Here is a 17,409-nt window from a genome sequence, read left to right as displayed (position 1 = left end):
TTATTTTAAGTAATTACTTATTCATTTTTATGACAATACAAAATTTGATATCTTTTTCTTTCTCTCTCTCTCTAGTTATAAATAAGGAAACTTAATACTCTCGACTTCAGCAAAAATAATAGAACCTTGATACCATCACTCATGTTTACTTTGACTATATAAAGCAACATCCTTAAAATTAAATTTAAATCCTTAAACGTTTAGCGATAATACAAATGATAAATAATATGTAATTAATTAATTAACATAACATAAGAGATATTATACCATACTAACTAATCTATAATAATCAAATTGTAATTAATTCAAGATATCACTATAATTAGTTGTTTGTTGGCTAATCCGTTTATTGTAATTATTTTTATAATCTTTTGTAAGGATATCGAAAATTATCAGTTTTGTATTCGATTCATCAAGACACACAGCAATAACAAAACCTTGTTCTAATCAGTAAAATGAAAATGTGTCCTATTTATTTACTATAAAAAATGCTACTTTAATATGTAACAAAGAACTGCACCATTAATAAATTAAATGCAAAATTAATATTTTAAAATTTAGTTAATAAAATCGCCGACGAGTATCACATATCATTTTTTTAGCACAAAAGCAAGTAAAAATCGCATTAGTATCATTGAACATTTAGATTGAAGTGTCTAATATACATTTGTCTTGGAATTTCGCTACTGTTAACATTATAATAAAATAAAAGTTTGTCAGCTTTAATTGCTCTCAATTTGCAACCTTTTCATACATTTTTTCTATATCAAAATTGATTTAATTGCATAAAGTTTTTAAGTTTATGACTTTTGTCACTGCATTTCATACACTGGCTTGACAAATTTACTTGAAAACATCAAAATATATCAAAGACTTATATTAATAATGTTTGCAGAGATGATAGAAACATCACTGTGAAGGTTGCTTTACTGTTTCTGCCTTGTGCTTTGTTGTAAAAAGGAACAGAAGTAATCTATTATTCTTTTATCAATCTCATGATTTTTTAACAAGTTGAGTACTATTCAAGCAGCTATGGAATGTTAAATAAGATACAGCTGAACATCTTCTGGAACATATCACTTTATAAATTCCATCTTGTATTGAATCTGTTCCGTTAAGCATTCTATCCACTTCTCATCGCTGGGTATAGCAATATTCAGGTTCTCTGATTCTATTGAATATATTCAATATATCCGATAATCTAGGTGTATTCAACGTTAATCTTGAGTTGAACGCCTTTACAAAGTTCTCCTAAAATGAGGCAGTGAAACTGAAACTAAAAGATAGAATAAGATTTACTTTGAACATCTATAATGTTGACGAACTAACGCACACATCTATATATTAGCTTATCTAATATACAGATTACTACAGATGTACAAAAACAAAAGAAAAAGATATTGAATCAGAGTTGTATAGTACATATTAAATTAAAAAGTTATATATTATACAAAAATATAAAGTATTAAATTATATGAATTTTAATTTAAAAATTTAAGATTTAAGTAATATGAAAACATTTTATATTGTTTTTAAAAAAATTCTGATTTTTTTACAAGTATTCATAAAATGTTTTGTACGAAATTGCAAACTCTTACACTATTGTTGTTGCAAGGTTTTTTGTTTATTATGCAGCCACGTTTTGATTTGCGGCGATGTACGCCGAGCCAGAGAAATATATTTTTTTTTTACTTCTTGAATCTCTTTTAGAGACGGCAATGTATGATTTTCCATATGTTGTGCAAACGCAGAAAGCACTGCTTCTTTCTCATTTTCTGTCCATCGTACTCTTTTTGTTTTTCCATAAGGAGATGCTAGAGGAGTATAGAGAATATTGTTGAAATAATTTAACAAAACAAAATAAGTATACTATTTGTTATTGACTTTGACATAAGAATAATATGTTGAGTGCTATAATTATACATTCTTATTATATTCCATCTTCAACGATAATAAATTATTTAAATGTTAATACTATTTTATTTTACTTATTTACTTTTAATTTTGAATAGTAATTATAAATAGTTTTAGTATAAATATTGGAAAATGTTATCGGTCATGGAAACAAAACTAAGTTATGTATTTCGGTATAATAAAAAAGGAGCGACAAAAGATAATTATTTGCAGGCACTAATCAAATATGTAATGTTATATTAGAAATATATAAATAAGTATCATTTTAAGAACGAATTAACATAATAATAAAGGAAACTGAATAGTATTGTAATTCGTACAGTTATGGATTGAAAGTAGATATGAAAAATTACTTACTACTACGTTTCCGTTTTCCACCTTGTTCATCCGTTTGCTTGTCAGAATTTCTGGAATGATTTGATGTCTCACATAATGAAATATCTACAATAAACAGTAGTTATTAAAACATTTACAAAATTACAATATCATAATATCGTAATGCTCTTATTTTGTTATTATATCATTACAATATTAAAATAATATACAAAAGGAATACTTAGTATAAAATAAATAAGCACCAAAAAAACAAAACCAATTAATAATAATAAATAAACAGTGAAATAATTAATAATGAAAACAATAATGTAAATATAATGTAAATAATGTAAATCTTAATAATATAAACAATGTAGATATTAATGTTATAAATTCTACGTCTTACATAATTTAAGCAAATAACATTACTTATTTCGCCAGTATTATTGTTGTTAACGTCAATTATGTTATCTTCTATTTCAGAATCACTGTCCGATATCGATTCATTATTCGTATTTTGTGCATTTCCTTCCGATACTGCTTCTAAATAGCGGGAGATTTTCAGTATATCTCAGCTTGCTATGGTTGCTTCTAATCATCTCCATGTATTTTATCAGCATAGCTCATAAATATTTCAATATACGAAACATCAGTAACATCCAGATTAAATTGAATGCAGTATGCTGCTGTACATGTTTCCTTAATGTTGTACCGCGCAAAGTAGTTGATTGACTTGCGTTACATTGTTGGGCAAATTTACGCATTAAAACACAGGCCCTCAGGTATCGGTGTCTATTTTTGTCGACAGCAGGTAGTCCAAAAATATAAGGGTTTTTCTTTAATACATTAGCCTCTTCACGATATTTTAAGATTAAAGTGATACAATCAAAGAGCTCATTCGGTAATAAAACAGGCACTGTGCGTCCTAGTTTTCCTCTGATGCAAAATCGGACATATTTCTCTGCAATTTTTCTATCTTCCATTGACAATGATTTATAAATATCACTGTACATATTTTTATTTACTTTTTCATAATTTTCAAATCTTCTATTAATGCTCGCTCAATTTCTCCTGCTCGTCGTCTATTAAAGACATGTGTTGAAGTTAATGTTACTTCTGCTAAAGAAATCCACTTCTCATATGAAAAGGACTCATTTAATGCTGTATATGCTTCAGTTCTTATTTTCGCCAAATGTGTGTGTAATTTTTTAATATCTTCCAATGACGGGAGATTTATTTTCTTGTGCCTTTTATGTGCAGACTGCGTTTCGAGAACTGTTTTGTTGACACTCGTACCTATATCCACAACTAACAGTTTTAAAAAGTCTTTAACTAATTTTTTCTTCTCTTCATCTTGAGTCTTGATGCATTCCATAATGAAAAGATTTCCTATATGCTTAATAAGTGTTGACAAGTTAGCCGCTACTGCAGGAGTTTTATAAAGTTGTTCTTCATTGTCATATCCTGCAACTACATTAATTGCTGAAATACAATCGTCATATATTTGTGGATGATACAGCGACTGAAAATCTTTTACATTCGTATTTATATCTTTTAATGCTATAAGAAGACGACCTAGTAGACGTAATCGTGCACGAATCATATCATGCTGATGTTGGGATTTGTATTTAACACACAACTTATTTGCATATATGATCAATAATTTGTCATATCTCACAATACGTGTTACTTCATCATCTCGCATAACAGGAAACACTGTTTTTCTTAAACACTCACTTGCTATTGAATGTATTCTACCAGTGATTTTTCTTCCCATAATCATAATATTTTTATTTTTCGAAAATCTTTTTTAAGACAAACTCGAGCATGATGACGTATTGTGTTTTTTGCGAAAAATCCTTTACATTTTACACAGGTAACAAAATCTTTAGCAGTCTTATTAGTTTTCTCATTTGGACGTCTGCATACAATTAATTGACCAGTATTAAATTTTGGGTTGGTGTTAAATTTAAAATTACCAATTTTTCGAATAGTATCTATTATTTTTTTCCTTTCTGGGTTTCTTTTAGGCAGAATGGCAAATTTTTTTACATTAGGCTCATTAGCATGTACTGTTTCCAAATGTCGTGCAAGCTGTGATTGCAACTTCATACAAAAAGCGCAATAATTTTGTTTCGATTTTATATTAGACTTTTGAACATACATAACTTCATCGTTACATGCTGATGTACCAACAACATTTGTATTTGATGTATCAAAACTGGAAGTGGATGAAATAGTTCTGTTAACAATTGACACTTGCTTTTGAGGAGATTCGTTATTTAAAGAACTATGTTCTGAAGGTATATATTCTGAATCTTCATCATCACTTTCATTCTTATCATTATCTAGTATAAAAAAAACAAAGAAATTATATAACTATGAACGAAGGACATAACTCACATATCATTGAAAAACTAAAGCACACAATATTTGCATGTCAATGTATATATTACCAAAAGACAAAAAATAATGTTTGAAGTAGGTAATAGAGATAATAAAATTTATTTATTTTAATTTTATCTCAAATATAGAATTAATAAATCAAGAAAAGTAGGCCAAAACTACGAGCCAAAGTAATTTAGATGTAAAAAAAATTAAACATAATTTATTTATAATAAAAAGTATACGTTTCGATTTTACTAGGTCTTTCTCAATACAAAAGGTAGTTTGTTCAAATATAGAGCACAATATTGCACGAATTACATTACTTAAATTTATAATTAGTCTTGCAAAAGTATATATTTATAATTAGTCATTATAATTAGAATCTCTAAAAGTTTATATAAAATTAATGAAACAAAATTATTGCCGCTTTTTGCATGAAGTTGCAATCGCAGCTTGTACATTATATGAAAATAATAACGAACTTGATGTAAAACAGTAGCAACTCAATGTTATAAGAATTATATCCATTAATATATATAATATTATATATGTACGTATATATCAATTATATACATAATATTGTGAAATTTGTTAATTAAAAATGTACGTCAAAAATTATTTATAAAGAAAAAGAAAACATAACTACATACTATAAGACACTGGCGCAGCAACAATTTCTGGATCTGGCACATCATCTCGGCAAGGAGATAACATGCTTACACGTCTTGCATCAGTTTCTGTATGATTTATTGAAGATATAAAAAGAGATAAGTGTAAATAACATAAAATAATCCATGTTTACAAGATTATACTTTAAACAAATCTTAAAATGTCAGTTTATAAATACTTCATAAAACTTTATCAAATTGTATTACTGTGTTATATTTATTTTTGTTTTATGTCTAAAATTTTATCATTTCTTATGTATATTTGAAACTATAAAACCTGTTTTTTTTTTTAAATTTATATAAGTATAGATACAATCTTTTATCTCTAAACAAATATAAATATACACAAACATTATTAATATTAATATTAATAATAATATTAATATTGTTTAATAATATTAATAGTTATAATATTGTTTGTTTATGTCTGGGCAAAAAAACGGCGTTATTTAGTTAAAAGGCAACAAAGTGAAGTATTGTTTCGGAAGATCTGAATAGCTTGGTTATAAGAGCAGTCGCTTGGAAAGCGAAAGACTCGGGTTCGATTCCCAATTCAACCAACTTTCAGACCGATATTTTTCTCGTCTACAGCTTTACAGAGGGGTTAATGGAAAACATGAGAATTAGAGATCTAAATCAAAGATACTATTCCCAATTAGCAGAACAATTAATTTTCGCAATAACCGACGCAAAAGACATCGTATTAGGCTCCTGCAGCTGATATATTTATAATATTATTATATAAACATTAATGTTTATATTTTAATTTAAGTGGTTGTCTATTACTTTCATGATATGCTTATATATATATATATATATATAAATTTTATTGCATTTATTTCTTATTTTTTATAATTTGTGTATATTTATATTTTGTTTATGAGTTTATACTCATTTATATAAAAATAATTCAATTTTTACATACCAGTCATATTGAAACTTAATCTCCTAACACACTCATTGATTCTAATAGATCCATTAAATGAATCTGCAAACAAAACATGAGATTAGATAAACAGGGACAAATACGTTCATTCAACAGTGCAATAAAAAATTGCATATTATTTATAGTATAAAATATGAAACTTAATATTTGAAATTTAATTCTAACAGTATTGCATACCAGATAAAGAAATATTTGCCTCTGCTGCTTCAATATTATCATTCATGAAAAAGTTACTTGGCATGACAGTTTCAATGCTCTCATTTTCATCTGTAAAGATTATTGTGCCAATATCTGAAACAATATATATAAGAAAAAATATTTCATACAGATAATAAAATAGTGCTTAGAAATATAACTGATAACATTATCTAAACTAACCAAAATTTACTGGGAGATCTGTAATCTCTTGATAATCACAGTTGTCAATAATTACGGGAATTTCTTTTTTTATGTCATATCCTTTATTCTTCGCATTTAAAAGCGTCGGTTTATGGTGACATTCTAAAATAATGAAAAAGTATTATAATCTAACACATAGAATACCATATATGCTGCATTGTGTCATTGCTGGAAAGAACCCAATGTGTATTTGACAATTTAAAAAAAAACAAAATTAAATAAAAGAATGTATTATTATTTATATGTATTTTATTATTATATTAAAAGATATAAGTATACAAATAATTAAAGATAAAGATATTTGTCAGTTTCTAAATAATTGCAAATATGCACATTTACCAGCATTGATGTAACATTGATTATCTTCTCATTACAATCTTTGTTTGACACAGATTCAATATTTTTATCCCTTTCATCCATAGTGAAACATCATATTTTTAGTAATAGACTCTTTGTTTAGTATCACAGGCTCATTGCCTTTGTTTTTATTTATAAGACTTATCGAATTAATATCTGCAAGAGAAGAAATACATGATTATGTGACATACATGCGATAAAATAAGCATTACAAACATCATCCATATGATCTAAACCAAATAATTGAGAACGTGCACATTTACCAGTATTTGATGTAGCATCGGTCATCTCCTCATTAGAATCTTTATTTGGTACAGATTCATTATTTTTATCCCTTTCATCCATAGACATTATCATGTCAGATGCACCAATATTTAATGAAACATCAATATTTTTAGTAATAGACTTCTTGTTTAGTATCACAGACTCATTGTCTTTGTTTTTATCTATAAGACTTATTGAATTAATATCTGCGAGAAAGAAATACATGATTATGTGACATACATGCGATAAAATAAGTATTACAAACATCATCCATATGAGCTAAACCAAATAATTGAGAACGTGCACATTTACCAGTATTTGATGTAGCATCGGTCATCTCCTCATTAGAATCTTTATTTGGTACAGATTCATTATTTTTATCCCTTTCATCCATAGACATTATCATGTCAGATGCACCAATATTTAATGAAACATCAATATTTTTAGTAATAGACTCCTTGTTTAGTATCACAGACTCATTGTCTTTGTTTTTATCTATAAGACTTATCGAATTAATATCTGCGAGAGAAGAAATACATGATTATGTGACATACATGCGATAAAATAAGTATTACAAACATCATACATATGAGCTAAACCAAATAATTGGAAATGTGTACATTTACCAGTATTTGATGTAACATCAGTCTTCTTATTACAATCTCTGTTTGACACATCTTCATTATATTTATGGTTTTCATCCATAGACATTATCATGTGAGATTCTCCGATATTTAATGAAATATTAATGTTTTTGGTAATACACTCCTTGTTTAGTATCACAGACTCATTGCCTTTGTTTTTATCTATTAGACTTATCGAATTAATATCTGTGAGAGAAGAGATACATGATTATCACATACATATGATAGAATAAGTATTGCAAGTATTATCGATATGAGTTATACTTACCACTAAATTTTGGGAAATCAGTTCTTTTGCGTAATATATGTGGTTTATTTGTTATAATATTTTTTTTAATATCTTGCAATATATATTTATTATCTGTAATGTTAAAGAAATATTTGTTAATAAAATAAGAAATTGAGAATACATTAAAATGTGTTCCCAATTACTTATTTTATTTGTAGATGTATTTTTACATCTATATTTTCATTATATCGTGAATAATCGCATCATTACTGTATACTATTCAATCTTGGATTTATGTATATATTGTTAATGTAATATAAATGTTAATTACATACAATAATAATAAAAATATAAAATATAGATATAAAATGTATTCTTAACTCACCATTTTTCACTAAAATGATTGCTGGGTAGCTTCGTTTATCACTATATGTAGCTTTTGTAACATTTTTTTTAATCGTAATTTGGTTAGATGTGCACACATGATAAATATCATCATAGAACTTTACTAACGTATACATATTTAAATTTATTGTATGTATAATATATTATTTTTATTGTATGTAATTAACATTTATATTACATTACCAATATACATATACGTAAATCCAAGATTAAATAGTAAACAGTAACGATGCGATTGTGTACGATATAATGAAATTATAGATGTAGAAATACATCTACGAATATATATTGGTAATGTATTAAATGTTAATGACATCCAATAATAATAATAATATAAAATGTTGATATGAAACATATTACAAAGATTGATGTTTTATTTAACTTACCATTTTTCGCTAAAATGGTTGCTGGGTAGCTTCATTTATCACTATATGTAGCTTTTGTAACACTTTTAAATCGTAATTTGATTAGATTTGCGCACATAATAAGTATCATCATAGAACTTTACTATATATATATATATAACGTGTACATATTTAAATTTTAGTACTATTGTATAATACATATTTAGTATTAGTAGAATAAATATTATATTGTAATACCTCAATCTTGTTCACATATTCTTTATCTATATATCTTTATCAAATGCAATATGAATACAATCTGTACAACCAAAGATATTGAGTTATATACATAAATAAAATTAACTTTTTTTTATTAAAATAAATTTTAAATAAATTCAAATATATAACATTGAATTATTGTTATTTACATATTTTTCTTTCAACAATATATAGTTAAACATAACAGATTTTATATGTAAATCTCATATGTATTGTAAGAAATATATTCCTACCGGTTGCTGCGGCCACCATACGGTTTGTCCGGAAAGTAATGCGTCGCATTTTTTTAAAAAAGAATTTATTGATCGCATAGGTAAAACAACTTAAAATTGTTCGAAGTATGACCCTTCTGCGTCAATACATTTTTGCCAACGCGATTTCCATGCGTCATAAGATTTCTGGAACTCCTTGACTGGGATGCTGTTCAGGGAGGCCGTCGAAGTAGCTTGTACGTTGTCAACCGACTCGAGCTGTTGTCCTTTGAGCTCCCTTTTCAGCCGAGGAAATAAAAAAAAGTCCGCCGGGGCCCAGGGCCGGTTCTAGCGGAGGGCAAACGCGTGCCCCGCACGTGGGCGGCCGATTTAGAGGGGCGGCCGAAAGGCCGCCCTCGGAGTCTTAATGTTTTACAAAAATTGAAAACAAAATCACAATTTGTAAAACAATAATAATGTGTAAAAATAATCAATAGAATATAGTATAAATTCCAATAAAAATATATACATTAATTATAATAAGAGCATTCTCTCTCATCAATTTGCCTCTCTCTCTCTCTAATCAATAATATATATAAAGTCTCCAGCAGAGTCTATATTACTGATTACTGGGAAAGCGATTATGTTTTGTTTAATGCAGTGATGCCGAGAATTCCCCGACAGCGGAGATGCCAAATTGTAACAGCAAACAGCAGAACAGCATGCTTGGCGTATGTGCTAATCTGCTCCACGACATACATAAAAGCGCGAGCTTCTGCTGTTTGCGTCTGCAATTTGACATTTCTATCGGGCGAGATATTATATTTATACAGTGGAAGCAAAAAGTAGTGAATAGTGAATATCGATACAACATAAAGCAAAAGTAAGTAATGATAAATTAAAAATTTTGTTTTCCAAATCAACGCAATATTTATAATTTTTATAAATATTTATAATTTTGTTATTATTAGAATGGCAGATAGAAAAACCAAGAGACAATCTGGAGCGTTTTACAAAAAGAAGCGAGCAAAAAAAGCAAACGAACAGCAGCAATTAAAAGGAGCTCTAGAAAAATTTCTTGAATCTGATCAAGAAAATTCTTCATCAGTTTTATTATTTGAAAATCCCGAAAATGTTCCAATAACAGCTGATGTTGATTTTCCTGTTCCTCAAACTGAAAACACAGTACCAGATACGGATGTCGATGGAAAAATGGATACTGACGTAGAAGCATCTTCAGAAAAGGATGAAATTCAAGATCAAGTAAAATACGAAGTTCTTGGAAATGAAGATGATTCCATATCTATGTTAGATTTAAATGACCCAGGTACTTGGCCTAATATCATACCAAACAAATGTATCGAAACATTAGTAGAAATAGGGCCTGTTCATATAGATAATAATTATAAATTTCCTGTAGATGAAAAAACTGGTAGAAAGTTTAATATTTTATATTTTAACAAAATTATGGAAAACGGAGAAAAAGTTAAAAGAAATTGGCTTGTTTATTCTATAAAATTAAACCGTGTTTTCTGTTTTCCTTGTAAGTTATTTAGCAGAGAAAACATAAAAATAATTAATGATGGATATTCTGATTGGCGGCATTGTTCTGAATGTTTCAATAAACATGAAACTAGTATTCAACATATTCAATGTGTAAAGAAGTGGTGTGAATTAAAATTACGACTAGATAAAAAATGCACAATTGACAAGGTAGAAAAAAATTTATTTGACATTGAAAAGGAGCGCTGGAGAGCTATAATTAAAAGAATGATTGCAATTGTACAATTTTTAGCTGGTCAATGTCTGGCTTTTAGAGGAACAAATTCGCAAGTATACGAACGAAATAATGGTAATTTTTTAAAGGCTGTTGAGATGATTGCTAAATTCGATTCTGTTATGTTAGATCACTTAAATAATGTTAAAAAGTCAAAAGAACTTAAAACTCATATGCCACATTACTTAGGAAATCATTTCCAAAACGAAATAATACACTTATTAGCTGGAGGTATTAAAAAAGAAATAATGCGGATTGTGCAATCTTCTAAATATTTTTCTATTATACTTGACTGTACACCAGATGTTAGCCATACCGAACAAATTACATTTATTGTAAGGTGTGTAAATATAAATATGTCAAATAAAGAAGTTGACATACACGAGTTTTTTTTGGATTTTTATCCTGTCACAGATACTACTGGTGAAGGATTGTATAACTTCCTATTAGAAAAATTATCAAATTATGAGTTAGATGTTCAAAATATTAGAGGACAAGGTTACGACAACGGATCCAATATGAGAGGTAAAAATATTGGCCTTCAAAAGCGCATCTTAGACATCAATCCAAGAGCACTCTTTGTTCCTTGTAATGCTCATACTTTGAATTTGGTCGTAAGTGATGCAGCAAATAGTAGCGGGGAAATATTTGATTTTTTTGAAATTATTCAGGAAGTATATAACTTTTTTTCTGCTTCCACATATCGATGGGATCTTTTAAAGAAACACATTACAAATTTAACACTTAAAAGTCTTAGTGAGACAAGATGGGAAAGCAGAATTAAAGCTATAAGACCATTACGCCTTAATCTAAAGAACATCATTGACAGTTTAACTGAATTAACGAATGATCCAACTCGAGACGTAAAAACAAAAAATATGGCTCATTCATTGGCACAAAAGATATCTTCTTTCAAATTTATATGTTCTATAATTATTTGGCACGATTTGCTTTCAAAAATAGATATTGTTAGTAAAATGCTTCAAAACCCAAAAATAAGCTTAGCCGAATGTGTTCATGCTTTACAAAATCTCAAAAATTACATTATTAAAAAAAGAAACGATGAATATTTTAATACGTTCATTAGTAATGCCGTTACAGAAGCTGAAAAAATTAACGTACAACCAGAATTTCCTATAATTCGCCATATAAAAAAGCCACGTCAATTTTTCAACGAAAGCAAAGCTGATTCGGTTGTAGATCCTAAACAACGCTTTAAAATACATTTTTATTTTCTCATTTTAGATCACATAAGCAATTCTCTTGATCAAAGGTTTGAATTAATAAATGAATGTGAATCTCTGTTTAGCTTTTTATATGATTTCAAAAAAATGGATAATGACGCCTTAATGAAATCATGTATGGATTTGGATGTAAAATTCCAATCAAATGAAAATAATGTGTTAAAAAGGGATTTTGATGGTATTCAGTTATATCATGAAATAATGTCGTACCGGGAAATTTTTCCTGACGCATCGTTATCGAACAATCCCTTTCAAGTTTTACAAAGAATCGTAGATGCTGATTTGTTATCTTGTTTCCCAAATCTTACTATTGCATTGAGAATTTTTTTAACACTGCCAGTTTCCGTTGCGTCTGGCGAAAGAAGTTTCTCGAAACTTAAAATAATTAAAAATTATCTCCGATCTACGATGTCCCAGGAAAAACTAAGCAGTCTTGCACTTATTTCTATAGAACATGAAATATCAGAAAGTATAGACTTGTCAAAAATAATAGACGAATTTGCGTCTCTAAAAGCCAGAAGAGTTAATTTAAAAACGTTACAGTAATTTTGTTATTTACTTTTAGAATGTTTTAAAAGATATGTATCATTAACAATTTGTTTGTCATTTCCTTTATAAATAATAATTAAAATAAAATACACAATACATATTTTACAAATGAAATTATTCATTTATTCTATATAGTACGAATATTTTTGAATTGTCCCAAATTTTTACGGAATAAAGGGGCGGCGAAAAATGGGTCTGCACAGGGGCGGCCAAGCACCCAGGACCGGCACTGCCGGGGCCAAGTCGGGACTGTAGGGCGGCTGCGGCACCGTTGCCACACCGATCCGGGTCAGGTAGGCCGTAATAACAAAGGCGGTGTGAGCCGGCGCGTTGTCGTGATGGAGTTTCCATGAAGCGCGGATCTCCTTTCGGACGCGGGCGATCCTGTGATTCAGTCTCTGAAGCACTTCCTTGTAAAATTGAGCGTTGACAGTCTGGCCGGGGGGTACGAATTCATGGTGCACTATCCCCTTTGCATCAAAAAAAACAATGAGCATTGACTTCACCCGGGACTTGCTCATGCGAGCCTTCTTCTGGCGCGGCGACGACGTCGTGTGCCATTCCGCACTCTGCCTCTTTGACTCCGGATCGTACTGAAAGACCCATGACTCATCCCCAGTGATAACGTTGTTCAGGAAATTGGGATTATCTGCACAGAGTTGCTTGAGTTCTTCACAAACTTCCACTCGGTGTTGCTTTTGCGCATCGGTCAACACTCTGGGCACAAGTTTTGCGCAAATCTTCCGCATGGCCAAGTCTTCCGATACAATCTCGTGAACAATCGTTTTCGGCAAGTTCAATAATTCCGACATTAAGCGAACATTCATTCGACGGTCTGAATTCAATAATTGGCGCACACGAGTCACATTGTCGTCCGTTCGCGATGTTGACGGGCGTCCTGCGCGGGCCTCGTCGGCGACCTCCTTCCGACCTTCTCTAAACATCTTGTGCCATCTGTTTGACTGCGATTTGGAAAGGCAATCGTCCCTGAAAACTTTCTTGAGCATTTCAAAAGTTTCCAGCGGCGTCTTGTCCAGCTTCACGCAAAACTTTATCGCATAGCGTTGCTCTATCGTTCTCTCCATCACAAGTTCGACGCGACCACTAAGCAGAGGTTCACAGAATAAGCCGTCCTAACCCTCCAAGCGCATGGAAACAATTGAGCGACCTACCGTTGGAAAGCTAAGGGTACCCCCCTTCCTCCCCAACCGGTCCCATCGCTCTGCGATGTATAGTCGCGTCACAAAAAAATGCGACGCATTACTTTCCGGACAAACCCTGTATACCGGGTGGCGCATGCGCGTGCACAGGCGCACCCCGTGCTCCGACAGAAAGGAATGAGGAGAGCGCGAGCGGACGGCACTCTCCTTCGAGAAGCGAGCGAGATAAGTTTGCGAGAGTCGTATAGAGTGTATACTTTTCGGAATAAACATACGTTGTCTTACAGCTTAAGTGTTATTCAGTGATATCCTCGAGCGCTGCATCCTCCTCTGGGCTACCTTTTGATAATCAAATAGATACTCCATCCTGGACATTTAATAATAGTTTTATTGAAAGTATTTCGGTTACGTTCTTACATCTCAGAAGTGGGATCTGGATCACTCGAGGCAGCGATGGATCGCGCGGCATTGGAAAAGCTCACAGGGGAGCAGTTGAGGCAGGAGACGGCAAAGTACAGGCTGCCTACAACAGGAAGGAAGTTCGAGCTTATCGAAACTTTGATAGGCCATTTCCAGAGCCACGCTCCAGTGGAAGACCTAATAGGGCTTGCAGCGATGGAGGTAAGCTCCGGGAATAGGGTGGTTCCGTTACAAGAAGCGGGCCCAGCAGGAGGACCGGCTCCAGCGAGCGAGGCTGGCCCGTCGGAACGAATGGACCCCCTTCAACAGGTGGTCGCCGCCCTCCAAAGAGTAATCAGACGACAGGATGAAGAGCGGGAGGACCAGAAGCGCTTCTTCGAGGAGCAGCAAAGAAGCTTCGCTCAACTCCTAGAAGTATTCTCGGGGCGAAGCAACTCTGGAGCACCGGAGAGGAACAGCGCCCCAATACGAGGACCGCCGGAGCGTGAACCATTGCGCTCGCCGGCGGAATCTCCTCCGATTTCAGAGGGACGATCCTCGTGGTCGTCCGGCTCGGCGATCCAGGCATTGGCCTCCCAAATACCAGAGTTCGCTGGTAAGGAGGAGGACAATGTCCGTACGTGGATAAGGAGGGTCGAGAAGGTGACCCTGGTCCACGGAGCTAGCGACGGAGTCGCGCTGCTGGCAGCATCAAGTAAGCTGTCCGGATCGGCTCGCCGGTGGTTCGACGTCCAGAGCGGAGCGGCGGTCGAATCGTGGATTGGCCTCCGCGATGAAATGGTCAAGATGTTCGATCAGAAGGTCCCCTTCTTCAAGGTGATGCAGCGCATCGAAGCCCGGAAGTGGCAGTCGGGCCGGGAGACCTTCGACGAATATGCCATACACAAGTTGGCAATCATGCATCGGGCAGACCTAGCAGAGACGGACCGGATACATCTGCTGGTAAGCGGCATCACGCAGCCGTCGCTAAGAGGCATTGCGCTCTCGGTGTCAGCAGAGACGATGGACGTCTTCCTGGAGCATATGCGCCGGATCACCCAGGGCATGGGAGACCCGGACAAGAAGCAAGCGGCGGGCAGCTCGACAGCCAAGCCGAAGGACTCCACCTGCAGGAACTGCGGGAAGAGAGGTCATGGGCATAAAGAGTGCAGAGGTGAGGTCAACTGTTTTTATTGCAAGGAGAAGGGCCATCGTCGCTTCGATTGCCCCCTCCTCAAAAAAAAGGAAGCCAAAACACAGAAATTAGCAACTACTTCGGCGGTGGCAGCCGGGGTCTCCGAGGAAGGTCTCCAGGCGGAAGTAGTGGCAGCCGTCAGGGACCGACATCACCGGCTCGTCGTGGAGGATCCTCTCGTTTGCGTGGACAGCCTGTTGGGTGAGAGGAAAAAATGGTTAGCCTTAATAGATACAGGAAGCCCCGTCTCGTTTGTAAAACATAGCGTTTATTGTAAATTTATCAAACCAAAGAGCGTTAAATTGAATTCGTCGGATCGCGTATTAAAGAATTTGAACGATCAATCCTTGGAAACTTTCGGAACAGTCTCGGTACAAATATCTCTAGAAAAAAATGCCCGGAATGTTGTTCGACTTAACGTTATTTGTCCTGAATAGCGATTTCTTCCAAGCGGATTTTATATTAGGTCGCGACTTCTTGACAAACGAAAAGCTGACGTTGGTATTCGAGCCTACCGCGCAAGGGCAGAAAAACACGGTCGAGTTGTTTGCCCGTCTACCCTTGTGCGTCGAGGATCACGATACCGACATCGAGCAAACAATAGACAACCTTGCGACTGACTTTGATTCGGAAACGGAAAAACAATTAAAAAAAGAAATAACAAAGATAGAGAGTAGACCAGTCGTACCGGTAGATGACGGGTACACAGTACAGGTCCGGCTCAGGGACGAATCCGTCTACGCGTATGCCCCGCGGAGATTCGCCCACAGCGAACGCCTTGAGATGCGCCGGATCGTGGATGACCTACTCCGACGCGGTATAATCCAGCCCAGCGTCTCGTCTTATTGCGCCAGGGTCGTCCCTGTAAGAAAAAAAAACGGTAGCATGAGATTATGCGTTGACCTACGGCCACTTAACAGTCGAATTATAAAACAAAAATTCCCCTTCCCGGTAATAGAGGAATGTTTCGCAAGACTCGGGGAGGCGAGAGTATTCTCGTTAATAGATCTAAAAGACAGCTTCCATCAGATTCGAGTACACGAGAACTCAACGAAATACTTCGCGTTCGCGACCCCGGATGGGCAGTATGAATACAAGTTTTTACCGTTCGGGTATAGCGAAGCCCCGGCCGAATTTCAGAAGAGATTGTTTCAAATATTGAATCCAATGATCAGAGAGGATAAGGTAGTCGTGTATATGGACGACGTGCTCATCCCGTCCAAGACGGTCGGAGAAAATATAACGGTATTAAAGGAAGTAATGTTAATTCTCAAGAAATACGGGTTTCAATTAAATTTGTCGAAAAGTAAATTCCTTAAAAAAAGGGTTGAGTTCCTCGGATATATCGTCTCGCAAGAGGGGATAACATTAAGCTCACGACACACGGAGGCGGTGAAAAATTATAGTCAGCCGAAAGATCGCTTGCAGTTACAACGCTTTTTGGGTCTAGCAAATTATTTCCGGCGGTTTATAAAAAATTTTGCGGGAAAGGCACGACCATTGCAGAATTTGTTAAAGAAGGACGTTGTTTTCGGCTTTGACGACGAGTGTGTCGAAGCGTTTAATAAAATAAAAACGGAACTCACTTCGGCGCCCGTATTGCGGCTGTATAACCCAGCCGCAGAAACGCAACTGCACACCGATGCATGCCACACCGGGTTCGGCGCGATCTTGCTCCAAAAGCAGTCCAATCGGTCGTGGGCACCGGTAGCATATTTCAGCCAGGCCACCAAAGACGCTGA

At 33.7% G+C, this 17,409-nt stretch overlaps 4 protein-coding genes and 1 pseudogene across 4 annotated transcripts; 2 read left to right on the top strand and 3 right to left on the bottom strand.

Moving 5' to 3' along the window:
- On the bottom strand, positions 1 to 6,807 carry LOC146725054 (uncharacterized). The gene is made up of 7 exons (XM_085485073.1): positions 6,610 to 6,807; positions 6,409 to 6,522; positions 6,211 to 6,273; positions 5,268 to 5,354; positions 2,272 to 2,355; positions 1,599 to 1,814; positions 1 to 1,276 (listed from the first exon to the last, which is right to left on the bottom strand). Exons 2-6 carry the CDS (start codon positions 6,470 to 6,472, stop codon positions 1,600 to 1,602), a joined length of 513 nt encoding a protein of 170 aa, XP_085341199.1. The 5' UTR covers positions 6,473 to 6,522; positions 6,610 to 6,807; the 3' UTR covers positions 1 to 1,276; position 1,599.
- LOC146725055 (uncharacterized) lies at positions 2,935 to 5,078 on the bottom strand (annotated as a pseudogene).
- Positions 6,808 to 7,042: 235 nt separating the features above from the next.
- LOC114927872 (uncharacterized) lies at positions 7,043 to 9,699 on the bottom strand. Its single transcript, XM_085485064.1, has 7 exons — positions 9,386 to 9,699; positions 8,510 to 8,977; positions 8,164 to 8,256; positions 7,878 to 8,081; positions 7,564 to 7,770; positions 7,251 to 7,457; positions 7,043 to 7,143 (listed from the first exon to the last, which is right to left on the bottom strand). Exons 2-7 carry the CDS (start codon positions 8,643 to 8,645, stop codon positions 7,043 to 7,045), a joined length of 948 nt encoding a protein of 315 aa, XP_085341190.1. The 5' UTR covers positions 8,646 to 8,977; positions 9,386 to 9,699.
- On the top strand, positions 9,690 to 12,910 carry LOC114927877 (zinc finger MYM-type protein 1-like). The gene is made up of 2 exons (XM_029298926.2): positions 9,690 to 10,226; positions 10,315 to 12,910. The coding sequence occupies exons 1-2, from the start codon at positions 10,033 to 10,035 to the stop codon at positions 12,908 to 12,910; spliced, it is 2,790 nt and encodes a 929-aa protein (XP_029154759.2). The 5' UTR covers positions 9,690 to 10,032.
- Positions 12,911 to 14,526: 1,616 nt separating this feature from the next.
- On the top strand, positions 14,527 to 17,374 carry LOC146725053 (uncharacterized; the record flags this gene model as incomplete). Its single annotated transcript, XM_085485058.1, has 2 exons — positions 14,527 to 15,884; positions 16,105 to 17,374. Coding segments are annotated over exons 1-2 (2,628 nt in total), but the record flags the coding sequence as incomplete, so codon positions are not given.
- Between the last annotated feature and the right edge of the window lie 35 nt (positions 17,375 to 17,409).

This window comes from Nylanderia fulva, unplaced genomic scaffold, assembly GCF_048542155.1.
Source record: "Nylanderia fulva isolate GAGA-0341 unplaced genomic scaffold, ASM4854215v1 Scaffold1063, whole genome shotgun sequence".
Classification (NCBI taxonomy): domain Eukaryota; kingdom Metazoa; phylum Arthropoda; class Insecta; order Hymenoptera; family Formicidae; genus Nylanderia; species Nylanderia fulva.
Note: the sequence above shows the minus strand (reverse complement) of the source record. Positions and strands in the feature narration are given on the sequence as shown.